General features: G+C 44.9%; 1 protein-coding gene across 1 annotated transcript in view; it reads right to left on the bottom strand.

The window, feature by feature from the left end:
• The window catches only part of LOC120913192 (protein Niban 2-like), a 152,904-nt gene that overhangs the window by 30,024 nt on the left and 95,287 nt on the right, over positions 1 to 27,593 (bottom strand). Inside the window, exons 3-7 of the mRNA XM_040322976.1 lie at positions 25,748 to 25,878; positions 21,452 to 21,580; positions 21,249 to 21,354; positions 9,328 to 9,492; positions 2,059 to 2,174 (exon numbers count right to left, since the gene is read on the bottom strand). Coding sequence (XP_040178910.1) covers positions 2,059 to 2,174; positions 9,328 to 9,492; positions 21,249 to 21,354; positions 21,452 to 21,580; positions 25,748 to 25,878 — 647 coding nt within the window. The remainder of the gene's footprint in view (positions 1 to 2,058; positions 2,175 to 9,327; positions 9,493 to 21,248; positions 21,355 to 21,451; positions 21,581 to 25,747; positions 25,879 to 27,593) is intronic.

The raw sequence follows: 27,593 nt of genomic DNA, 5'->3' as shown, positions 1-27,593 counted from the left end.
ATATATTATATAACAGTTTAGTGCATGTCCGGTCTTAACACAGTTTATCTTCAAGTGGAAGTAATGTATTTTGGACAGAGTGTGGGAGGAGTAAGAACCTTTGTAAGGTTGTATTGCCGTGTACCCATTGGAAAGATTTCCCTTCACCCAAGGGAGATGAAATCTGGGGATGGAGTTGTATCTCTCCAAGGGTGATACAGTGAGCTATACTTATTTTTTCTCTTTTAAATAGAGTGGGTAGGTGACAACCTTTGTCAGATTGTTACTGGGATATTTAGGGTGTGGAGTGCTGAATTCCTTGATATCAGTGTGTTCTAAATGTGTATAACATCTAATATGGAAGATATTACTTGCCAGCTCTCTACAAAAAGGGGCCATGGTTAAAGCGACACTAACGTTTTTGCACACAGTGGCCCCGATCCACGTCTTCTGGGGTCCCTCGGCGGCTGTCATGGCTCCCCCTCCGCAAGAGCTTTCCGCCTTCATGCGAGCGAGCGAGCCGCCGAGGGTCTAGCCGCCGACGGTATCACTCGTCCCCGCCCCTCGGCGCGCTGTGTCATTGGCTGTGATTGACAGCAGCGCCAGCCAATGGAGCTGTCGGATGTTTTTTCACCTTCATGCATAGGATGCATTAAGGTGAACAAACATTTACCTTTACAACCCCTTTAACCACTTCAATACCGGGCTTTAAAACCCACCTCCATACCGGGCCTATTCTGGCACTTCTCTCCTACATGTACAAATCATCATTCTTTTGCTAGAAAATTACTCAGAACCCCCAAACATTATATATGTTTTTTTAGCAGACACCCTAGGGAATAAAATGGCGGTCGTTGCAACTTTTTATCTTGCATGGTATTTGCGCAATAATTTTTCAAACGCCTTTTTTTTGTAAAAAAAATGGTTTCATGAATTAAAAAATAACAAAACAGTAAAGTTAGCCCAATTTTTTTTGTAAAATATGAAAGATGATGTTAAGCCAAGTACATAGATACCTAACATGTCATGCTTTAAAATTGCGCACACTCATGGAATGGCGCCAAACTTTGTTACGCTTTAATTTTTTTTACAGGTTACCAGTTTAGAGTTACAGAGGAGGTCTAGTGCTAGAATTGTTGCTGGCGCTATAATGCACGCGGCGACACCTCACATGTGTGGTTTGAACGACGTTTAAATACGTGGGCGGGACTTACATGCGCGTTCGCTTCTGAGCACGAGCTCCCGGAGACAGGGGCGTTTTAATTTTTTTTATTAATTTACTTATTTATTTATTTTTTACACTTTTTTTTTTTTCCGATTGCTTTTATTCCTATTACAAGGAATGTAAACATCCTTTGTAATAGGAATAGTGTGTGACAGGTACTCTTTAAGGAGAGATGCGGGGTCAATAAGACCCCACATCTCTCCTCCAGGCTGGAAAGAATAAGATTGTAAAAAAAAATTCACAGATCTCATTCTTACTAGCCGCAATTGCGGTTTGTTTACTTAGGGATAAACGGGCGTGAAGTCATCACATCGCGCCCGGGCCTCCGACGGTCATAGAGATGACTGGTGACCATCTGGTCACCAGTCATCCCTATGCCTCCCATCCGGCGCACGGCGATCATCTCTCCGGGCCCCTAATGGGACGGGAGAGCCCGGAGAAGCACCAGATGGTGGCGGGAGGGGGGTGTCCCCTCCCGCCGTCTATAAGAACGATCAAGCGCCGCTATGATCGTTCTTACGGTGCGCAGGATTGCCGTCGGAAGAAAATGATATCTGAATGATGCCTCTAGGTGCAGGCATCATTCAGATATCCCCACACAAAGTACTGGACGTCATATGACGGCGTGCGTTTTTAAAGCTCACATCGAACATTTGTTGGTCGGAAATTCCGACCGTGTGTACGTGGCATAAAAGACAGGTAAGCTGCAATATATTACTGCAGGATTCCTCCCTTCAGGTCCCCCAAGTTAAAGTACTCCACCCTGCCCATATGCATGCCTTCCTTTGATCCCACAGTTGCCACCTTCTGTGGTAGTTTACTCCGGGAAGGGAAGGTTTTATATGGAACATTACCTGTACTTGATTGCCGCACAGCATGTCCCATGTTCCGTATTGGTCCCGTGCTTGTCTGAAAAATCTCACTGAGTCTGTGAATGCGGCAGATTCCACGCGAGCGTCCTCTGGGATACCTAGAGCGGGGGAAAAAATACAAATACTGAATTACACTTTTTCTAGAGATCGTATATCTGCCAACACATGTTCTTTAACCATTTCCATACCAGGCAATTACGCACCTTCCTGCCCAAGCCAATTTTCAGCACTGTCGCAATTTGAATGACAATTGCGCGGTCATGCTACACTGTACCCAAATGACATTTTTATAATTTTGTTCCCACAAATAGAGCTTTATTTTGGTGGTATTTGATCACCTCTGCGATTTTTATTTTTTGCGCAACAACTAAAAAAATACCGACATTTTAGAAGAAAATTACGTTTTTATTTTTTTCTGTTATTTTTTTTGTACACAAGTAAGTTTTCTTCTTCAATTATGGGCACTGATATGGCGGCACTGATGGGCACCGATGAGGTGGCACTGATGGGCACCGATAGGCAACGCTGGTATGCTGCACTGATGGGCACAGCTCCTTTCCCTATCTGAACATAGAGAGCGTCCTAAGTTGCGTCCTAAGTTGCGGAGGCGTAACGTAAACACACACCACAGTTTGTAGGCGCTATAACTTTCACGTAAACCAATTAATATGCGCTTAATGGGATTATTATTTTTTTTATCAAAAACATGTAGCAGAAAACATTTTGGACAAAATTTATGAAGAAATTAGATTTTAATGGATGTGTTTTATAGCAGAATGTAAAGTAAAAAAAAAAAAAAACAGTGGTGATCAAATACCACCAAAAGAAAGCTCTATTTATAAGACACAAAATGATCCAACTTTCATTTGGGTACAGCGTTGCATGACCGCACAATTACCATTTAAAATACCGTGGTGCTAAATAGCAAAAATGGCCTGGTTATGAAGGGGGGAAAATCTGCCGAAGCTGAATTGCATCATTCAGATTTAACCACTCAAAGTCCAGGATGTCATATGACAGTGGGCAGGAAGTGGTCAAGTAGCAGAATTTCTTCTTACTTCCTGTTTTGGCTGTGGGACAGAAAGTGAATCTAAATCTTTCCCCTTAGGACACAGATTGCAAAAAATAAATAAAAAAATAAGGACAGGGAATACACACTCACCACCGGCCACTTTATTAGGTACAAATTGCTAATCAGCCAATCACATGGCAGCAAGTCAATGCATTTAGGCATCTAGAGTAGACGTGGTGAAGACAATGTCAGAGGACAATTGGCAGAGCTGATAGAAAGGCAACAGTAACTCCAATAACAAACTTGTTACAGCCAAGGTATTCAGAATACCATCTTTGAATGCACAACACATCGAACCTTGAAGCAGATGAGCTACAGCAGCAGGAAACCACACCGGGTGCCACTTCTGTCAGCTAAGAACAGGAAACTGAGGCTACAATTCAAACAGGATGACCAAAATTGGACAACAGAAGATTGAAAAAACATTGCCTGGTCTGATGAGTCTCAATTTCAGCTGCGACACTTAGATGGTGGGGTCAGAATTTGGAACAAACAACATGAAAGCATGGATCCATCCTGCCTTGCATCAACATGTTCAGACTGGTGGTGGTGTAATGGTGTGGTTGATATTTTCTTGGCAGACTTTGGGTACCCTACCCGCCCATTGTCAAATGACGTCCACAGATGGGATCTCCCATCCTGGGTGGACGTCATATAACGTCCTGGGTTTCCCAGCCGTCGGCTGTTCTCGTCGCGGCATCGCTCGGGAACCAGTGCGCGTGCCCGGCAGCCGCGATGTCCGCCGGACACCCGCGATTGCCTGCAATCACGGCAGGACCGTGGATCTGTGTGTGTAAACACACAGATCTACGTCCTGTCAGCGGTGAGGAGACCGATGTGTGTTCCCAGTAAGGATAAGCTTGTTCGCATAGAACACGTGCAGAGCCCGCTAGGAATTGTGCACGGCGCTGCGCTAAAAACAGCCAGGGAGACATTTCACGATCCCTGCAGCCGAGCATCGGGACAATGTCTCCCTAGCTGTGATTAGCACAGCGCCGTGCACACTTCCTGGCGGGCTCGGCACGTGTTCTATGCGAGCACGCCGGAGCTCATCCTTAGTTCCCAGTACAGAGGAACACAGATCGGTCTACTCCCCTTGTGAGTGCCCTCCCCCTACAGTTAGAATCACTCACTAGGGAACATATTTAACTGCTTCAGCGCCCACTAGTGTTAACCCCTTCCCTGCAGGTCACATTTACACAGTAATCACTGCAGTTTTATAGCACTAATCGCTGTATAAATGTGAATGGTCCCAAAAATGTGTCAAAAGTGTCCGATGTGTCCGTCGCAATGTCACGGTCACACTAAAAATTGCAGATCGCGGCCATTACTAGTAAAAAAAAAAAAAAATGCAATAAAACTATCCCCTATTTTGTAGACGCAATAACTTTTGCGCAAACCAATAAATATACGCTTATTGCGATTTTTTTTTACCAGAAATATGTAAAAGAATACGTATTGGCCTAAACTGAGTAAAATTTAAAAAATAAATAAAAATTTTGATATTTATTAAATAAAAAAGTAAAAAAATATTGTGTTTTTTTCAAAAAATGTCGCTCTTCTTTTGTTTATAGTACAAAAAACGCAGAGGTGATCAAATACCACCAAAAGAAAGCTCTATTTGTGGGGGGAAAAGGACGTACATTTTGTTTGGGTGCAACGTCGCACGACCGCGCAATTGTCAGTTAAAACAACGCAGTGCCGAATTGCAAAAAGTGCTCTGGTCAGGAAGGGGGTAAATTCTTCCGGGGCTGAAGTGGTTAAACACCAAGGCCTACCCAAATATTGTTGCTGACCATGTCCATCCCTTGATAAATACAGTGTCTCCATCCTCTGATTACTCCTTCCAGCAGGATAACGCACCACAAAGCTCAAATCGTCTCGCCACTGGACAATGAGGTCACATGACTCCAATGGCCTCCACACTCACCACATCTCATCCAATAGAGCATTTTTGGAATGTGGTGGAACACGAGATTCACATCACGGAAGTGCAGCCAACAAATCTGCAGCAACTGCGTAATGCTATCATGTCAGATGAGGAAAAATATCCTGGGCGGACGCACACCGTGAAAAAGGCATCCTTATTGTAGAAAATAAAATAAAATCCAGTGTACAGAAGTCAAATCATGGAGAAACAGGGGAGAGAATTACTAACGCGTTTCACATCAATCGATGCTTAATCATAGCTGACATGTCACTATGGATCAAAATCTCCGAGGATTGTTTCTAATGCCGCGTACACACGATCATTTTTCGGCATGAAAAAAAAACGTTTTTCAGCATGTCCAAAAAACTATTAGGTAGATTCAGAAAGTTAGGCCGGCTTATCAGTAGATAAGCCGACCTAACTCCGAATCTACGCCGCCGTATGTTTAAACGTATGCTCAAACAGAGATACGCTTAAACATATCTAAGATAGGCCGGCTTGCGCCGTCCTATCTTAGATTGCAATTTCTCGGATGGCCGCTAGGTGGCGCTTCCATTGCGGCCGGCGTAGATTATGTAAATGAGCTTGTACGCCGATTCACGAACGTACGCCGCAGTCGAATTACGTTGTTTCCGTAAGGCCTTAGGCGGCCTAAAGTTATTCCACCTATGAGGTGGAATAACAATGTTAAAGTATGGCCGCCGTTCCCGCTGCGAGGTTCGAATTTTTTACGTCGTTTGCGTAAGTCGTCCGCGAATCGGGAGTTACGTCGTTTACGTTCGCGTCAAAATCAATAGGCGCATGGGCAGTAGCAAAAAACGTCAAAAAACGTGAGGTCAAGCCTCATTTCCATACAACACGCCCCCCTCCAACAAATTTGAATTAGGCGCCCTTACATCCGCCGCGATTACACTACGCCGCCCTAAGTAAGGAGGTAAGTGCTTTGAGAATATGTACTTTCCTCTCTTACTTAAGGCGGCGTAGTGTAAACACGTTTTGCACGCCCCTACCTGAATCTACCCATATGTTTTCCCAACGTCATCATTAAAAACGATGTTGCCCACACACCATTGTTTTTAAAAAATGATGAACAAAGCGCGGTGACATACAACACGTACGACGGCATTCTAAAGGGGAAGTTCCATTCGCTTTTGGGCTGCTTTAGCTGATTCCGTGTTAGTAAAAGACGATTCGCGCTTTTCTGTCTGTTACAGCGTGATGAATGTGCTTACTCCATTACGAACGCTAGTTTTACCAGAACGAGCGCTCCCGTCTCTTAACTTGCTTCTGAGCATGCGCGGGTTTAAAAACGTCGTTTTAGCCCACACACGATCATTTTTTACAACCCGAAAAACAACATTGTTTAAAACGCAAATGCAGCATGTTCGAGATTTTTTTTTGTCGTTTTTCAGAAGCCGAAAAATCATGTGTAGCCCACACACGATCATTTTAAATGACGTTTTTCAAAAACGACATTTTTTTCATGCCGAAAAATGATCGTGTGTACGCGGCATAACACCTTGTTGAATCTATGTCATGAAGAATGAAGGCAGATGAAGAATGAAGGCAGATGAAGAATGAAGGCAGATGAAGAATGAAGGCAGATGAAGAATGAAGGCAGATGAAGAATGAAGGCAGATGAAGAATGAAGGCAGATCTGAAGGCAAAACGGGGTCCAACTCGGTGGGTCTACCTAATAAAGTGGCCAGTAAGTGTAATCCTCCCTTGCTCCCAAATTTAAAAAAAAGGTTTGCTTGTAGTTTCACTTTAACATAATTTTTATTTTTTTAGTCTTTGCCTTACTGAAGAAAGAAAATATCTATAAAACCACAATACAGTCCCTTTACGAGAACTGAAACTATTTCTCAAAGTGACATTTCAACTTTAGGAGTCATGTGGCATTTTAACGTCACGGTTCTATCAGCACTGTACTGCATTTCTGAATTCAGTGTCTACACCTCCCGTGCGGACAGCAATCTGTCATACAGACCTGTGCAGGTGTGACACGCAGGCGTGATCCATACAGGTGTAATTGTGTGTATCTGACTGTAAAGTGCCGAATACGATAGAGGAGGAGAAGGCAGAACAAGTGGGAGACAAGAGACAATTGAAGGAAATGACAGAGTTGTAGCACATTCAGAATGGTATTAGTGATAGACGGGGAAGGGACGGTTCATGGAACAGATACAAGTTGGCTAGAACTTCACAGACATGAGAGGTCACACCAGCACAACACAAGACAAGAAAGACATTCAATAGACGAGCAACATTAAGACCCGTATTTGTTCTATTTTACAGAACACCCAGAAAATAATCTAATAAATCAAATCATTATATTCTGGGACACGGTTCCTGTTTTCACAATGGGAAATCTGGTCACCCAATGACCACAGCTGCTCATGCATGTGGTCCTCCGTGTTATTTTCTGTCCCCTGCACAATCCACATGTGGCCAAATCTAACAAACGTCATGCTATTCACTTTTTTGTAAAGAGGAATTATGGTCCTTTTGCTACATTGGAAGATTTCCCCACGCCTCATGTTCCTGGGACAACTGTAAAATGTCGGGCTTCCTAAAGGCCCATATACAGGATACGAAAATCAGACAAAAGCTGGATGTGCAGACTTTAACATTTTTGTCGTACGAGAACTCAACGTACGATTTTCGTCCAAAAAAATCGTAAGAGCAAGACTACCCATGCTCAGAAACGAAAGAACACATACAAAACTAGTCAACACATGACATCACTTCTGAAGTTGTATTCTGTCGCACGAGAATTCACTAGAATTCAATAAAAGTATTTTCTCTTTTCGTCCATGGACAGACACCGCTCCTTAAAGCGGATGTGCCACTAAAAAAAAATATTAAAAGCCAGCAGCTACAAATACTGCAGCTGCTGACTTTTAATATTAGGACACTTACCTGTCCTGGAGTCCAGCGCCGTCCGCAGCAGAGGATGAGCGATCGCTCGTCACTCTGCTGCTCCTTCCCCCTGCCATCCTCAGTGAGGGAACCAGGAAGTGAAGCGCTCCGGCTTCACTACCCGGTTCCCTAAGGCGCATGCGCGAGTTGCGCTGCGACGCTGATTGGCTCCCGCTGTGCTCTGGGAGCCGAGTGTTCCCAGAGCACAATGGGGGAGGACGGGAGGTGATGTTCTGCCCGCAGTTAACCCAAAACTGTGTGGCCAGAAGTGGGTGCAAATACCTGTCTTCAGACAGGTATCTGCATCCCCCCTCCCCCTGAAAGGTGTCAAATGTGACACCGGAGGGGGGGAGGGTTCAGATCAACTTTAGGGTGGAGCTCCGCTTTAAATCTTGACATGTGGGTTATGTTCCTGTTCATGAGTCCTCTCCTATAAACAGGGAACATAACCCAAGATTTAAGGAGCTGTGTCCGTCCATGGACGGCAGAGAAAAGGATTTTACGGTCGGTACAAAAAATCCTATTTTCTCTTTTCGTCCATGAACGGACACAGCTCCTTAAATCTTGACATGTTCCTGTTCATAAGTCCTCTCCTATGAACAGGAACATAACCCACATGTCAAGATTTAAGGAGCTGTGTCCCTCCATGGACGGCAGAGAAAAGGATTTTACGGTCAGTACAAAAAATCCTATTTTCTCTTTTCGTCCATGAACGGACACAGCTCCTTAAATCTTGACATGTTCCTGTTCATAAGTCCTCTCCTATGAACAGGAACATAACCCACATGTCAAGATTTAAGGAGCTGTGTCCGTCCATGGACGGCAGAGAAAAGGATTTTACGGTGAGTACAAAAAATCCTATTTTCTCTTTTCGTCCATAAATGGACACAGCTCCTTAAATCTCGACATGTTCCTGTTCATAAGTCCGAACTGTTCGGGGGCTCCAAGTAATTTCCCTGCAAAAAAGCGCAAATTTTTACAAGTATGACAGAATTGTCAGAAATGCAAGGCAAAACATTTGTGTCTAGATAATTATCCACCAGCTGCCTGAGCCAATTCTACTTTAAACTTAATAGGTTGTTTTACAAGGTCAGGGTTTATATATACTTTAACTACATCAGTTGGTGTGTTGTGATATCTTCACCTCTAAATACAGAGGTATAAGGTCATTCTAGTGCTGACGCTGCTCTAGTATAATGTCGCCCTGATAGCTCCAGGCAAGTTTCAGTTTCTATATTTGATCTTTATGATTGCATTGCCCTGAATTGTAATGGTACCATGCTAATGATTATCCCAGCATCACCCGCCGTCATGGTCTCCCGCTTACCATTATTGCAGTGACGCACGCAGTCCTGGAACACTGCGCTCCATCTCTCTTGCTCACGTTCAGTCATCACACAGAAATGGTAGTGCCGGCAGAAAGGGTGCCAAAGAATAATGGGGAACTGAGTGGCACATTTCATTGGGGCACTGCCAGCCTTTACCTTGCCACCTGGAGGAGGAAATGGAGGACACAACATTACTCCAAATACACTTTATAGCATGTAGGCTTACATATCTTGAGATGAGAAGAGCCTCGTATGGTCTTCTCTGTCTAAAACAGCTGAAACTATGCTAGATACCAACATTTTGTCATACTACAGTTGACTGTCTAGAACAGGGGTCTCCAAACCTCGGCCCACATACGGCCCGCCTGTGTGTTTTATCCGGCCCGCAGGCGGCAGTGTAAACAAGGACGCCCATGCTGCCACGCCGAGGCACGGCACCTCCCCTCTTCCCGCCCGCTGTTTGAAGTTGCGATCCCACGAGTGACATCACAGGTGCAGCACCTCCCCTCTCCCCGCCTGCTGTTTGAAGTTGCGATCCCACGAGTGACTTCACAGGCGCGGCACCTCCCCTCTTTCTGCCCACTGCTCGTAGAAGGATCGTTAATTCAAACAGCCTGTGACGTCACTCGTGGAAGGCTCGTAACTTCAAACAGCGGGCGGGAAGAGGGGAGGTGTCGCACCTGTGACGTCACTCGTGGGATCGCAACTTCAAACAGCGGGCGGGAAGAGGGGAGGTGCCGCGCCTCCGAGACGGTAGCTGCAGAAGACAAGAAGTCATCTAGTACGGAGGTCAGAGGCTGATCATGTTATTGTGTTGCACAACACGGATAAGCACACTACAGGGGAGATGGGAACATTACTGGGGACACCACTAATGGGGACACCACTAATGGGGACACCACTAATGGGGACACATCAGCAGTGTCCCCATCAGCGGCATCCCCATCAGTAGTGTCCCCATCAGCAATGATGGGAATGCTGTTGATGGGAACACCACTGATGGGGACATGGGGTCACTGCTGATGGGGACACCGGCATCCCCATCAGCGGTGTCCCCATCAGCGGCGTCCCCATCAGCGGCGTCCCCATCAGCAGTGTCATGGGGACGCTGTTGATGGGGACAGCGCTGATAGTTTATACATAACGGATTTTTTTTTCGGCCCCCGAAAACTTGTAAAATCTACAATGTGGCCCTTGTGTTGAAAAGTTTGGAGACCCCTGGTCTAGGACAGTGACATATTCTGCAATTCTGGTCCCAACATGCCAGTTGGAGGAAGGAAAGTTCCTAGTTTTGACTAAGAAAGTCTGAAATGCTTAGGCAGTTTTTACAGCATTGTACATGTCTTTTTAATAAAGTAATATCATTTTTTGAATGCCATCCTGAGTGCCGACCATCCCTTTCCTTACTCTGGTACGTTGGAGGTGTCAGCAGCCTCGAGGTCTGAGCACCGGGAGGGAGCCGTTATTTGGGAAGGTTGTAGCGCCTACTCACCCATTTTCCCTGGATGCCAGTTGGAGGACTATTGATTGCCCAGTGCTGCACTGGGATCCTCAACTCTGCCCCGTGAAACGTAGCAGAACTCTACTAAACACCTTACATGAATGTATTGCCAGAATGGTTTGGATAGTCACCATCGTCCCTCAAATTATTGATGCCACAAACAATTTTCCATTGACATGAGACTTTAAAGGCGCCTACTAATTCATACTATTAAAATGTATCTATCTGTATTTTCATTCAAAGTTTTTTTTAAGAAACACAAATATACTATACATTACATTTCCATACAAAAGAGGATCACATTTAAAATACAAACAACATTACATATACATAAATAACAACAATAACAACATTAACATCCTGGGTCTATCCTACACCTCCTGATCTTTCATCTCTCCTTACTTTTCCTTTCCTCTTTACCCTCTGACCCCCACCTTCCCCCCCGGGGAGAGAGAGGAAGGGAAGAAGAGAAGAAAAAAAAAAGGGGGGAGGGAACTAAACCCGCCCCCCTCCCCTAATCTTAAGTGCTCTGTGCGCATTTACCCCATATTCTATCTTTTAATATTTCCTGTGACTTTAAGTGTTACTATTTTAGGGGGACAAAAAAAACAAAAAAAAAATATTAATAAAAAAAAAAATTATCCCTTTTTTTACCTCAAAATCTCCTCCTGATAGAAAGAAGAGAGAGAAAAAAAAACACACCAAAGGAAGGGGGGGGGGGGCTAAGCCCTCCTTCCACTACTATATTATTTAAAGTGCTTTGTGCGCATTTTCCCCATATCTTATCCTTTAAATATTCCCTGTGACTTCTAAGTATTTCTATTTTAGGGGGGCAAAAAATATCCCCTGTTATCGCAAAGTCTCCTCGTGAGAAAAAAAAGGGGGGGTGAGGGGGGACAACCACCCCCCCCCCTGCTCCTCCTCTCCCCCCCGGGGAGGGGGGAGCCCACTACTCCTGAGTAAAACTGGCCAAGCCATAATTCCTTAAAGCGGGGATTCTCCCTAAAAAAAATTTTTTCCAGCATGTCATTCAGCATAGTAGCGCAAGCTACAGTATGCCTTTATATATTTTTTTTGGCGCCGTACTCACTGTTTAATCGCGTAGCAAAGTTTCAGACTCCCCGCGGGGAATGGGCGTTCCTATGCAGAGGGCTCGTGATTGACGGCCGGCTATGGCACGTCACGCTTCACGAAAATAGCCGAAATAGGAGTTTGCTCCTCACGGCGCCTGCGCAGTCAGCTCCGATGTCTGTGCGCAGGCGCCGTATAGCGCCGTGAAGAGCCGAGACCTACTCCGGCTATTTTCGTGAAGCGTGACGCGCCATAGCCGGCCGTCCATCACGAGCCCTCTGCATAGGAACGCCCATTACTACGCGATTAAACAGTGAGTACGGCGACCCCAAAAAAATATAAAGGCATACTGTAGCTCGCACTACTATGCTGAATGACATGCTAGAAACTTGTTTTTTAGGGTGAAACACCGCTTTAAATACTATCTTCCCTACTCATGTAATCTACATATACTAGGGATTGTCTGAACTCCACCCAACCCCTCCAAGTCCCGACCTCTTCCTGGTTAGATTCCTTATGTTGGGATATTTCCTCCTCCATATTTCTTGTTCTTTCTACCTCCCTCAACCATTCCTGTATCGACGGGGCTTCCTTTTCCTTCCACCTTTTTCGGGATCACCATCTTCGCTGTATTTAATAGGATTGGGATAATTGCTGTTTTGTATTTCTTCCTAGGGATAGCTATTACATGGAACAAACATTGCCAGGGGTCCAGATCGATCCCGATTCCACTGATCTCCTTAATTAACTCTAGTATTTGTATCCAATATAACTGGATCTTAGGGCACTGCCACCAGATATGGGCATGAGTTCCCACACCTCTGCATTCCCTCCAACATAGAGGTGACGCCTGGGGATTTATCTTGTGTAATTTTGCTGGAACATAATACCACTTAATTAATAATTTGAAGTTCATTTCTTTTATCCGTGTATCCACAGATGTAGAGTGAACATAATCTAAAACTTTACTTCTCATGGTTTCTGGTAATGGTTGATTCAATTCTATTTCCCAGCTCTCTGTTGGGCACACAGCTCCTCCCTCTAAATGTGTCATTAACAACGTATAGATAGTAGAAATTCCATGCTTACCTATTCCCATTTGGTTGATTAATTTTTCCCAAACATTTAACCCACCCACCCCCCGAAGAGGTTTTGGGAGGGAGTTTACAAAATGTTGCAGTTGTTTATATCTCCAGACTTCCCATGGAGTGGGCCCATATTTATCACGCAGTTCACTTAATGAACATCGGACATTGTCCCTCATAACGTCCCTTAATCTCAGGTGGGACGATGTAGTCCATTTTAAATACAATTTATTGTCTTTCCCCGGGGGGGGGGAGTAGTTATTTCTTGTTAAGGGCATTAAGGGGCTGTATCTATCTATTGGAAAAATCAATAAAACATTTGTCAGGTTTTGCCTTAAAACACTTTGTTTTATGTAAACGAATGCAAAATGCATAAAAATGTTCACAGATACAAGCATATACTACATTAAAAAAAAACTTCATGCATGTTTTTTACAGTGTATTAATTCACCCCCCCCCCCTTTTTTTTAAGCACGGGCACAGAGGGGGTTACAATAGAAGTAAGAGAATATAGGATTTGGATTGGAAGAAGTGGTCACTGGAGTGGGTAGTATTGGGGTAGACGGAACATCGCCACAACGAAGGATGGCGTTGAGGAGAGAGGGAGCGGCGGGGAGGAGAGAGGGAGCGGAGGGGAGGAGAGAGGGAGCGGAGGGGAGGAGAGAGGGAGCGGAGGGGAAGAGAGAGGGAGCGGAGGGGTGGAGAGAGGGAGCGGAGGGGAGGAGAGAGGGAGCGGAGGGGAGGAGAGAGGGAGCGGAGGGGAAGAGAGAGGGAGCGGAGGGGTGGAGAGAGGGAGCGGAGGGGTGGAGAGAGGGAGCGGAGGGGTGGAGAGAGGGAGCGGCGGGAAGGAGAGAGGGAGCGGCGGGAAGGAGAGAGGGAGCGGCGGGAAGGAGAGAGGGAGCGGCGGGGAGGAGAGAGGGAGCGGAGGGGAGGAGAGAGGGAGCGGAGGGGAGGGGGAATTCTCTTTTTTTTCTCTTTAATATATTATCTTTTGGGGGAGGAATGTGTCAATGTTTGGTAAATCGCTGCAAGACAGTTACATCTATGTAGCTTTTTTTGTGCAATTTTTCTTTGTATTTGGTTATTGAAATATGGAATACAAGACTGTATAATAATGAATTGATATGTTGAATTTTAAATAAAGAAAAATGTGATTATAAAAAAAAAAAAAAAAACATCCCCCTCTTAACATAGCTTGACTCCTTGATGTAAAATGGGGTCTGGTCACGACACATTTTGTGGGTCTCCAATTTTGAATGGGTTTAGGAGCCTGGGACCACCAACCACACCTAGGCTTCCCATGGCAACCAGACCTAGGCTCCCCATGGAAAGAGGACCAACGCATGTCAGAGTACCACCTCAGTCTTTCCTTCCAGGAAAAAAGTGGGAAGCAACCCACAACCTCAATATATCAGCCTTCGTCTATGGTTCTATATGCAGCCAAATACTTTTTTGGAAGGGGACACCTCTCCAGCTTCAAAGTGATTGAACAGCAGCCAGTCAAGCTGAAATTCTCTCCTATTGGTAGAAAATGAACATCCATGGGTGGTAGGTGGAGTGTTGTACACTTTTCTAGGTTTGATCATTAAAAAAAGTTGCATAGAAAACTCATAGTGTGGCTTGAGTGGACTACTAGGACAATTATACTACTGCATGTGACATATGGAGAGCAAGAACAAGAAAGGATAGGTAGGAAGGAAAGGATAGGTAGGAAGGAAGGAGGAAAGCAGGGCGCGGGGAATATCATGGCTGGAGGGTCATGTCGAGAAGTGCGAAGACCTGTCACTCACATGTCAAAAATTAAGGCGGCGATAGTGAAAGTCTAAAGGGAGATCAGACCTTCCCAAATCTGGGCAATGTGTTGGTTAACTTGTCATTTTGTTAGGAGAAGTCCATGGTATATTTTCGGAGTGTTGAGGGTTGGAAAATTCCATGCTTTTGTTTTTGTTGTAAAAATAGCCATTACTAATTCAAATTGTGCATTGGCTAGCTCCAGTTTTATTTTGTCTTTTTTTTCCGTTAAGGGCTTCACAAGGGTTTTCTGGAAGAGCGTGGTTCAGTATTGTGTGCATGTATCAGTCCTACGGACAATGGGTCGTGTCCGTTATAGATGGTGGAAAGTGACAAGTTCATTGCAACCTCTAAAGCGGTTAGGAGGAGGCTTCTCATATAGAGATATATATCTATAGCTATGTATCCAAAAGGAGGGTTAAAGCGGGGTTAGAACCACAATTAGAATTTTTTAAATGTATGGCCTTTCATCATGCGTTTTTATAATATAAATCCGGTCACTTACTATTTTACAATCCGCCGCCGCTCGGCATAGTTATTAAAAAAAGATAGTTTATAAAACTATGTCCACACCGTTGTCATTTTGCTTGTGGGCATTGTGAAGCCCACAAGCACTTGCTTCCTAGAAGTCTTGGATGGGGAGTGATAATTGGGTAGCGCACTGCATCCTGGGAAATGATGACACACATTTCCCAGGAGCATTAGAGGGAGATGATGTCAGGATCCTAGGTGATTTCAAAGGCAGATTTCATGGGACTGCATAGCAACAGGCATTTCCAGTAAAAAACTATTTTTTTTCTTTTTTAGGTCTAATGAGGACAATAATGAAATTTTTTTTTTGGGATGGAAACTCCACTTTAACATCATTGTTGTGTAGAAATGTGTGACAGGTGGAGAGTAAGGCACTGTACACACGAGCAGACATGTCCGATGAAAACTGTCCGCGGACCGTTTTCATCGGACATGTCTGCTGGGATCTTTTGGTCTGATGTGTGTACACACCATCAGACCAAAATCCCCGCGGACAGAGAACGCGGTGACGTAGACGTCACCGACGTTCTCCAACACGGAAGTTCAATGCTTCCACGCATGCGTCGAGTCAATTCGCCGTATGCGCGGGATTTCGGGCCGCTGGTTATACGTCATAACCAGCGGACATGTCCGATGAGTCGTACTAACCATCGGACATGTCCGACCGACAGGTTTCCACCGGACAAGTTTCTTAGCATGCTAAGAAACTTTTGTCCACTGGAAACCTGTCCACTAGGCCGTACATGTCCACGGAAACTGGTCCGCGGACCAGTTTCAGTGGACATGTTCGGTCGTGTGTACGAGGCCTAAGAGTGAGAAAGAAAAGTTGGGTAGAGATTAGGAAATATGGTGGCTGGAAAGTCATGGCTAGAAGTACTGAGACCTGTGACCCACATATAAAAGATAATGGAGGTAGGTGTTCACCCATGAAGACTGGGCTTAATATATAGTTTGGCTAAAGCTCCAAAATGTTCGTCTTACTGTCTTAAGGGGAGTGGGTGACAGACTGCCAGTTGTGACACATAAAATGATGTCAGGCCATTTGCATTAGAAATGGAGATGATAATCATCCTACACTCCAGCCTGCCAAGCAGAACACCCCCACTTCGCCAACCACAGCCAAGACCAGCTCATACTTCTGGCTTCGGCCACATTGTGACATCAGCCCAGGACAGAGCCAGCCACAGGGGATTATAATATACTATACAGTTTAGATTTCTAAAGTGTAATCACCACTCACCAGCTGCTATAGTAGTGGTTTTAATTAGTTCACGTGGCATATGGTTTCAAAATACTTCACAATATTTTTTTCAGTTTTGAGAAAAACGTCATCTTCAGCAAGGACTTCATAAATGCCAATGACTACGCCAGTCATATGGACTAGTGACTATAAAAAGCTACAATAAAGACCAACAGTGTCTGCGTCACTCTGCACACAAATATAATGGCAGCATAGGTGTGCGCAGCCTATTGCATTAGGGTGTGCACCCCAAAGATCAAACATATTTGCATGTGTATATACAGTATACTGATGGTGTCAGCAGAGCCGTGGACGGTGTCAGTAGGGCAGTGGATGGTGTCAGCAGAGCGGTGGACAGTGTCAGTAGTATTTATTTTTTTATTTTAGGAGCCCCATTAGGGAGCTTTGGTGAAATATCAGGGGTCTATTTCTGTGCGTTACTGCACGCTTAACGCAGTATATTTCAGTGCATTACTGCATGTTTAACGCAGTATATTTATGTGCATTAGTGCATGTTTAACGTTGTATATTTCAGTGTGTGTTACGTGCCATTTAATGCTGTATTTTTCTGTGCATTAGTGCATGTTTGACACAGTAAATTTCGGTGCAATCTGCACCACACAGGGTGATTAGGGTGTGCCTAGGCACACCTGGCACACCCTGTGCGCACGCCTATGAATGGCAGCCTTCGCTGTATAGAATGTGCCACTTGGAATGTAATTTATTAGTGAACTGCAAAACCCATTTGTTTGGGAAACTTTTGGAGTAATGAGAACATTCCCAATCTCTCAGGTTTCACCTGGATTGGCAATTACAGACTTCAACAACTGCATCACCTGCTGGTGAATTCTGGTATTGCTGCACATCCATAAAATACTTTGGCGCTCTATGGAAATCAAAGTACCTACTGTACTTCTGTAGTCAGAGTTCAATCCACCAAGTGCTTTAAATGAGTGGCGGAAGGAGATTACACTGCAGTTTGGAAGCGCTGCCCATTCATTTCAATGGGCAGGGGCGATTTTGTAGTGCCCTTTATAGCATTCCAAACCCACCCCAAAGATGTTTTTTTTTCACCGTCCCGCAAGCCTCCGCCCCAGTGTGAAAACACACATTGATATGAATGGGAGGCAGTTTTCAGGCGCTTTACAGTCGCCATTTCTAGTGCTAAAATGGCTCAAAACTGCCACTGTGTGAGAGGGGTCCTAAAGTGTGTCAGTACTGAATGATAAGGCACTTACAATAAACATTCTGCACCTGCGTTTTTGCCCAGGCCACTATGAGTGCAATACATTTTTATTAAGTTTTAAAAAAAAGTTAACGATGACGGAAAGTCTTTACAGATAGAGTAAAATACATTACCAGGTAGTAATTGTGTAAAACATAAGAACCGCCATTAAAGTTTTACTGTGTGAATATAAAGATCTGAAAAAGGGGTTGGCAACCTTGGCCATGCCAGTTCTGCTGAAACTGCAAATTCCCCTGAGGCATTGCAAGACTGGCAGCCTCCGAGAGGTACGATGGGATTTTGTAGCTTCACCGATGCTGGAGTGCTGAGGTTGCCTACCCCTAATTTAGAGAAATTTAGGCAAGGAGTGGTGAAGTATAGAGTTTTCTGGATTTGCTCATCCATAGATTTTGGGCCAGATTCAGATAGATCAGCGGATCTTTAGATTCGCGTAATCTATCTGATTTAAGATCCGCCGCCGCAAGTTTTAGTGGCAAGTGGGTAATTCACTAAACACTTACCTCCAAACTTGCGGCGGCGTATCTTAAATCCCCCGGCGGAATTCAAATTCCGCGGCTAGGGGGAGTGTAGCATTTAAATCAGGCGCGTCCCCGCGCCGATTTAACATCGCATGCGCCGTCCGCTAATTTTCCCGGCGTGCATTGCTCCCAATGACGTCGCTAGGACGTCATTGGTTTCGGCGTGAGCGTAACTTGCAACGAGCGGTTTTGTTAATCGACGTAAGCAGACGACGTAAAAAAAAAAAAATCGAAGCGGGAATGACGGCCATACTTAACATTGGCTTCGCCTCATAGAAGCAGGGGTAAGTATACGCCGGGAAAACGCTTACGTAAACAACGTAAAGTGACTGCGTCGGGCCCGCATACGTTCGTGAACTGGCGTATCTCACTGATTTACATATCGTCGCCGTAAATCAGCGAGAACGCCCGCCAGCGGCCATTTTAAAATTGCAGTTAAGATTCGACGGTGTAAAAAAGTTACACCTGTCGGATCTTAGGCATATCTATGCGTAACTGATTCTATGAATCAGTCGCATAGATACGACCGGCCTAACTCTGAGATGCGACGGTGTTTCAGGAGATACACCGTCGTATCTCTCTCTGATTGGCTTGAATTGGACTAATCAACTCCTAGTGTGGCTTGAATTGGACCAATATTGTTTTGACTACAAGGGTGGTGGTAGGTGTTCACTCATGGAGACTAGACCCTCTCAAATTTGGCAGTTAACGGTTAATTTGGCAGTTAACTCTTTGTTGAGCATAGCCCAGGATACCATGTTTTTGTTTCCTGAGTGTTGAGGATTGGGATTTCCATGCTTTGGATATTCATTTGTTGTTAAAAAAAAAAAAAAGAAAGAAAGGAGGATTCTCATAGATATATAAAAGAAAAGGATACCCAGAGAAAAGCTTGTAGGGAAAAGATTGCTAAAACTGAAAATGTGTGGTTTGCCAAACTTGAGGCCAGTCCCCGGGTTCAAGGTCACTCCAATCTCATCCACTCATTTTGTGGTGTAGGTGGGTAGTGAAGAACTAGGGTGTTTAGAAGTAAAGTATCAAGCTCTGGGAGTGCAGACTGTGTAAACATTTAGATTCAATTTGGTTGTACTCCACTGTGCCCCCTTTTACATTGCAAAACCCCCTCTTTACATCACAGCACCCACTTTACAATACGCCCCCGCCCCCTTTACAAAACACTGCCCCTTTACATCACAGAAATCCTCTTAAAATACAACCCCCTTTACATTAGAGCACCATCTTTAGATTACAGCACCCCCCTTTTAAAACAGCACCATTTGCATCACATCCTCTTCTTTATTTCAATGTCCTCTGCCCCCCTTCACATGACAGCCTCCCACTTTATATCACAGACCTCAACCTTTTACATCGGTGTCCCTGGCCCAACCTCACACAACAGTCCCCCTCCCGTTCACATGTGTCCTCTGTCACCCCCTTCCTTGCACCCCAGTCTTCTTCACAGCCCCCCCATACTTGAATACCAGTCCCCTGTCCTTGCATCCCAGTCCCCTTTACAGCCTCCCTTGGATCCTAGTCCCCTTCACAGCCCCCCCTTACTTGCACCCCAGACCCCTTCACAGCCCCCCCATAGTTGAATACCAGTCCCCTGTCCTTGCATCCCAGCCCCCCTTGGATCCTAGTCCCCTTCACAGCCCCCCCTTACTTGCACCCCAGACCCCTTCACAGCCCCCCCATAGTTGAATACCAGTCCCCTGTCCTTGCATCCCAGCCCCCCTTGGATCGTAGTCCCCTTCACAGGCCCCCCCCTTAATTGCACCCCAGACCCCTTCACAGCCCCCCCCATACTTGAATCCCAGTCCCCTATCCTTGCACCCAGTCCCATATACACCCCCCCTTGTATCCTAGTTCCCTTTACAGCACTCCCTTACTTGCACCCCAGAGCCCTTCTCAACCCCCCTACTTGCACCCCAGAGCCCTTCTCAACCCCCCTACTTGCACCCCAGTGCTCTTCACTACAAAGTCTGTATGGACCCTCTGCACACTGCCATACACCCTTTCCAGTATGAGAAGGTCCATCCAGAATTTGTATTGTTAGTATGTGGGCACACCCAAAAAAAAAAGATTACATTTGGTGAAGATTTTAAGTGTTGGATTTTCGATTTAATTTTTTTAATAGTTTGTAGGGGATAATGATTATTTTGCAGGTAGGGGAATATTTCCTTGTGAGGTGGGGCAAATTCTTCCTGACCAGTGGTAAAATTGCATGAGGCAGTGAAGCCAGGATGACGATGAGTGAGTGAATACCTTATATAGCGCTACAAATGCGAACTGATAAAAATGCCATAAAACTACCCCCTATTTTATAAACGCTATAACTTTTGCACAAACCAAACTCTTATTGCAATTTTTTTTTACGAAAAATATGTAGAATACGTATCAGCCTAAACTAAGGAAAAAAATGTTTTTTTTATATATTTTTGGGGGACATTTATGATAAAAAGTAAAAAATATTCATTTTTTCCAAAATTGTCGCTCTATTTTTGTTTATAGCGCAAAAACTAAAAACTGCAGAGGTGATCAAATACCACCAAAAGAAAGCTCTATTTGTGAGGGAAAAAAAACGCCAATTTTGTTTGGGAGCCACGTCGCACGACCGCGCAATTGTCAGTTAAAGCGACGCAGTGCAGAATCGCAAAAAGTGCTCTGACCAGCAATATGGTCCGGGGCTTAAGTGGCTAACTGAACGAAGAATCCAGTTATTAATGAGAACTCCTTTATTACAGGTACAGCACATGGGAGGAGCTGGGAACTCAGGTCTAGAGATGTACCTACAGACACGCTAGCCATAATATAATTGGCTGGGTGGTTCATCCTATTGATGGTTATCTAAAAATTGAAGCTTCAGTTTAAAATAAACTCTGTAATAGAATGCACTAGGCAGGTATTTCTAGTTACAACAGTCAGCTGTGGTGCACTTACCTGGAACCATGTTATTCAGCAATTCAGTATATTGATCCAGGGAGGTTATTACTCTGTACCCAGCACAATTGATGCCAGCTCGGGGCTGTAGGCCACGCTCATAAGCCTACATAAAAGAAAAAAAGGCAAAGCAGGAGTCAGAATTTCTTTGGGCAACTGCCGTTATTGAAAGAAGACATTGCAGGCCATTGGACGCCACTTACTATTTTGTTCTCATAAAGCACCGGGCCATAGTGATGAGGAACCACACAAAAGCGGTTCCTCCATTTTTTGGTTTCATCCAGAAACTGGAACAGGTTTCCAGAAAAGATCACACGGTCTTGGAGAGGCGTCTAAGAGAAAACAAGAGAACAAAAAAATTGTAGTGTCCATATTTTGGGTCCGTTTTCCCTTTATGGTCTTCGCACCCATCCCAATACCTTAGACATACAAAACACTAAGCTCCCCCCTACATCCAAAGATCAGCAAAATGCTGGAGAACTTTTTTTTAAAAGCATGCCTGGCAACGTAGCCCCAATTTCTGCATCTTGCATGCTCTTACAAATGGGGTAAGTTACGTAATTACATAGTTAGTAGGGTGAAAATAGAAACAAGTCCATCTAGTTCAGCCAGCATGAAAAAAAAATGTATTTGAATGAATAAATAGAAAACCTCCATATACAGAATTCTATACTCACAGTTGATTCAGAGAAAGGCAAAGAACCTAATAAAGCATGATCCAATTTGCTCCAGAAGGGGAAAATAAATTCCCTTCTGATCCTCCAGAAGGCAATTTGAGATCTCCTGGATCTCAGACTTGTGTCTCTGTAATATGGCATTCTTAGTCCAAGCCACCATTATTATTTTGATCCCAGGCCAGCTAAAATATTATATACATCACAGGTGTCAAACACAAGGTCCGTGGGCCGAATCAGGCCCTCCAGACCATTTCATGTGGCCCTCGCACCTCTCCTGTAACTGCAGGAGAGCTCCAGCCCTCCTCTGGTCCTACTACAGACCATTACTTTCAAGCAATGCATCCAGCAGCAGTATAAGGAAAGGGGGTGCACTGTGATATAAGGGAGAGTGGGGGACTCAACTTTTGAAGGTGGGGTGGCTCTCGACATCTAATGTAAGGGAAGGGGATGCGCTGGACATCTAATCTTACAGATACAACCGGCCCTTTTGAGGGCAATCATAATGCTGATGCGGCCCACAATGAAATTGAGTTTGACACCCCTGGTATACATCTATGCACTTACCAACACTGAGCCTCACAACTCAAAGGCCCGGATTCTTAAAGCACTTACGCCGACGTATCTACTGATACGCCGCGTAAGTGCACAGATGCGCCGTCGTATCTATGCGCCGGATTCTCAATGCAAGATACGCCTGAAATCTGGCTTCATCTGACCGACGTAAGTGTCCTACACCGTCAGAGCCTGGGCGCATATTTACGCTGGCCGCAAGGGGCGCTTCCATTGATTTACGCGTTGAATATGCAAATGACCGAGATACGCCGATTCACGAACGTACTTGCGCCTGTCGCAGTAGTATACGCCATTTACGTAAGGCGTGCGTCCGGCGTAAAGTTATTCCACCTATAGGAGGCGCATCCCATGCAAAGGTATGGACGACGGAACAGCTGTCGGATTTTACGTTGTTTACATAAGTCGTACGTGAATGGGGGTTACGTTCACGTCGTGGGCATTGAGCCGTCGTATCTTAGGGAGTAAATTCAACGTGATTCTGAGCATGCGCGCGCATGCTCTGTTCGTTCGGCATGGGGTCACGGTTAATTTAAATGTATCACGCCCACTACCTTCCTACTTTGAATTAGGCGGGCTTACGCCGGCCAATTTACGTTACGCTGGCACAACGCAGGGAGCGAGTGCTTTGTGAATACTGCTCTTGCCTCTCAATGTTACGTCGGCGTAGCGCATATGAGATGCGCTACGCGCGCACAAATATACGCTGCTTTACGTGAATCCGGCCCAAAGTAGCTGAATGGAAACTGTACTAAAGGAACCTCTGTTGACCACTACTTTTAAAAATGCTAGTTCCCTGGCTGCTTAGCCATGATAAAATAAAGGTAAGAGTGGCGCCTGTACAAACACACTCTGCTTGGGAGCAACTGGAACAGGAACTTCTGCATCACTGGCCATCTCCTACAATGTGCAGGCCCCAGCTCTCAAACTGACATCCCAGAGCAGCTCTCCCATTGCACAGCAAACTTATTTTTATAAATTTTCTTTTAAACAAAATTTGGGCCTTTTATTAGACTTACTAGAAACATAATGCTAGTGTTTATAAAAAAAGGGAACAAATCATAGCATAAAATCTGCATTTTGATAAGATATAAACTAGTACCCAGATGGAGGAACACATTTTGATTTCAAGAATTAGACATTAGAAGAGTGTTAAATCTAATCCACAGTGGTTTAATCATATTAGGAACATTCCCTTTGGTTCTCCTTGGACGAAAAGCTGGAGATGTGCACGATGGAATAATTTGTTGCGTTTCGGATTCATTCGTTAAGTTAAAGTGTTTGTTAAGGTAAAAAAAAAAAAAAAAAAAAAAATTCTATAAGCTCCCCGTGCATGTCATTTTTTAAAAATATGTGGTATAATAGCATACTTGTCAGGGAACCAACAGCAGGAGAAGGGCTTTAGGACCCAGCATCTCTGGCAGGAGAAGGACTTTAGGACTAAGATGTGCTCCGGCGTGTTTTGCACAGTCCATGTGCAGAGCCTGTCAGGAAGTCGTCACCGCGCTGCGCTAATCACAGGCAGGGAAACATTATCCCGATGCTCGGCTGCAGAGATCGGGAAATGTCTCCCTGCCTGTGATTAGCGCAGTGCTGTGCCGACTTCCTGGCGGGCTCTGCACATGGACTGTGAGAACACGCCGGAGCGCATCCTTATTTAGGACCCAGTATCTCTACCAGGAGGTCACATGGGCCTATATAAGGAAGTCTGCTATTGTCTGCATTAGGGGTGCAATGGATCAAAAAACTCACGGTTCGGATTGTTCCTCAGATCAGAGTCACGGATCGGATCATTTTTCGGATCAGCAAAAAAAATTGCAGCCTCATTGTGCCCCCAAATTGCAGCCTCATTGTGCCCCAAATTGCAGCCATACGGTGCCCCAAATTGCAGCCTTACGGTGCCCCAAATTGCAGCCTTACGGTGCCCCAAATTGCAGAGGAAGTGAGAGGGCGGCCGGCAGAGCTGGATTTGCTCTCCCTGCTGCCCCAAAGTCAGGTTTTGCAATGCACCCCCTCCCCACCAACTGAACCAAATCAACAGAGAATGGCAACCGGGTGGCAAGGTTAGTTCAAATATTTTTTGTTTATTTTTTTACTTTATAACTTTTTTTATTTTTATTTATTTTTGTATAATTTTCTTATTTTTAATATTATTTTCTTATTCTTTACTTTTTAATTACTTTTTTTATTTTATTCATTTTTTTTTTGGTGTGCAGACCACACCCAAGCTTATCCCTTGCTAGTTATTGAACACTATGCAGAAGTTTGGATTTTACTCCGACTTTTCTGATCTGCATGTTTGAAATAAAAGAATCAAAGCCTCTGGAGCAGCAGAGCAGCCAGGAAATTCTATTCAGAGGGAGCTCAGAAACAGCGGCCTTCCCATTTCTCATAGGTCTTCTCTAGAGATGAGCTCCGGCGTGTTCGCACAGTCCACGTGCAGAGCCCGCCAGGAAGTCTGCACGGCGCTGCGCTAATCACAGGCAGGAGACATTGTCCCGATACTCGGCTGCAGAGAAATCGGGAAATGTCTCCCTGCCTATGATTAGCGCAGCACCGTGCAGACTTCCTGGTGGGCTCTGCACGTGGAGTATGCGAACACGCCAGAGCTCATCCCTAGTCTTTTCAAAAGAACTCTTATTATTCTTCGCAACCTCAGATTATTCCTTTCAGGTCTAAGGTAGTATGTGTTCAGGGGTCAAGTCCTGGGGAAAAAAGTGTGGGAACTCCCACCCAAAAAAAAAATATATATATATATATATGATACGCTCATATGCATAATTACTAAACCGCATTTTTCGATCCACTCTACCTTAGTAATCCTTTATGTTACTGGCCGCTTCCTGTATATGGATTCATCGGGTAGTGTGCGGGTATTCCGTCACTTCCTCGATGCCGCAATGTCTCCTGGGAGCTTTTATCATTGTTCCCAGCAGACATTGCGGAGGTCTGCCGCGAGTTATCGCGGGATTTAGAAAGAACTTTAAGCAAGTTGGGTATCGCTGGGCATCGCCGCTTAGTGAAGGATTGGCTCGGGGCGGCTCGGCTGCTCTAGTCCTGCAAAGGGAACTGCGTTCCTGCTGAGAAAAGAGTACAGGGACTCCGTTCCCACACGTTCCCGCAGGACTTGAGCCCTGTATGTGTGGATGAAAAAGAGAATGTCACTGGCTCCTTTGGGCGAAACCAGTTCTACCTTCAATCATGAGTCCAACAATCACAGAAACGGAGTGCAAGACCTGAACCATCTCCTACCTTGCGATGTAGTAGCTGCGTCTGCGGTCCTCCGTTGCCTTCAATCTCATAGCGTACACTGTTGAACAGCGCCACTCCATACTGCTCCTCATAAATCTTCCCGAACTCTGCCAAGAGTTTCTTTGTATGCTCTGCAGAGAAAACACAACATAGGTGGAAGTGAGAACACATTTCCATTGTCAGAGCTAAGCAAGTTTTTCTGTTAAGACCATACTGAATCATATAGATGTATACCAATACATGACAGAGTGAAGGAGACATGAACCATTTTTCTGGCAAAATGTTTAGGTGCCTCCAGACACTAAAAAGCGGCCTGCCTGTATAAACAATTCTGTGATTGAACAATCATGGAATCAAAAAGTAAAAAATGCTGATTTTACGTTTGCCTGGGGCTCCAATTTAAAGTCCAAATCCAGCAGCCCAATGTAGTACTCCTTATGCTCTCCATGCTACATCTCTTTCCTGCAGGTCCCCCCCATTCCACTTCAGGGTTTAAAGACACCCTGGGTCAGCACAGCCCTTTCCTGGGATCTCAGGCCATCAATGACACGCCCCTTCCCCTCAGGGGTAGGTCGTCACACATCCTGGCCATAGTGTAATGCTGCATAGAACGGTGCTCACGTGTCACAACATGGGTGCCATTGAGCAGTGAGAACCAGCTACTGCCAATGCTAGAGTTGGTGCCCCACTTCACCATGTGACTGGTTGAATAAAAATAGCACATTTGTCCGAGGGCGGGGGCGTCAAACTCAATTTCATCGTGGGCCACATCAGCATTACGATTGCCCTCAAAAGGGCCGCTTGTATCTGTAAGATTAGATGTCCAGCACATCCCCTCCCCTTACGTTAGATGTCAAGAGCCACCCCACCATCAGAAGTTGAGCCCCGCACTCTCCCTTACATAACAGTGCACCCCCCTTTCCTTATACTGCTGCTGGGAAGAAGCTGGATGCATTACTTGAAAGTAGAAAGTAAGGGTCTGGAAGAGGACCACCAGAGGAGGGCTGGAGCTCCCCTGCAGCTGCAGGATAGGTGCAAGGGCCACAAGAAATGGCCTGGATTCGGCCCGCGGGACTTGTCTTTGACACCTGTGTCCTAGGGTGACAACTCTCACTCACTGTACTGTATCTACGGAGCAGCAGCACTGTCACCCTAGGACAGAAAGTGTGTCAAGACTACAGACCACCTACCTCCAGGGGCGGACTGACAACTCATACACACACACATACAGTATACATACACACACAGTATACATACACACACACATACAGTATACATATACACACACATACAGTATACATACACACACACACACAGTATACATACACACACACACACACACACACACAGTATACATACACACACACACACACACACAGTATACATACACACACACACACACACACAGTATACATACACACACACACACAGTATACATACACACACACACACACACACACACACAGTATACATACACACACACACACAGTATACATACACACACACACACACAGTATACATACACACACACACACACACACACAGTATACATACACACACACACACAGTATACATACACACACACACACACACACACACACACACACACACACAGTATACATACACACACACACAGTATACATATACACACACACACACAGTATACATATACACACACACATACAGTATACATACACACACACACACATACAGTATACATACACACACACACACAGTATACATACACACACACACACACACACACAGTATACATACACACACAGTATACATACACACACACACACACACACACAGTATACATACACACACAGTATACATACACACA

This window comes from Rana temporaria, chromosome 9 (genome assembly GCF_905171775.1).
Source record: "Rana temporaria chromosome 9, aRanTem1.1, whole genome shotgun sequence".
Lineage (NCBI taxonomy): Eukaryota > Metazoa > Chordata > Amphibia > Anura > Ranidae > Rana > Rana temporaria.
The sequence above is the reverse complement of the archived record's forward strand: the minus strand, read 5'-3'. Positions and strand labels throughout refer to the sequence as shown.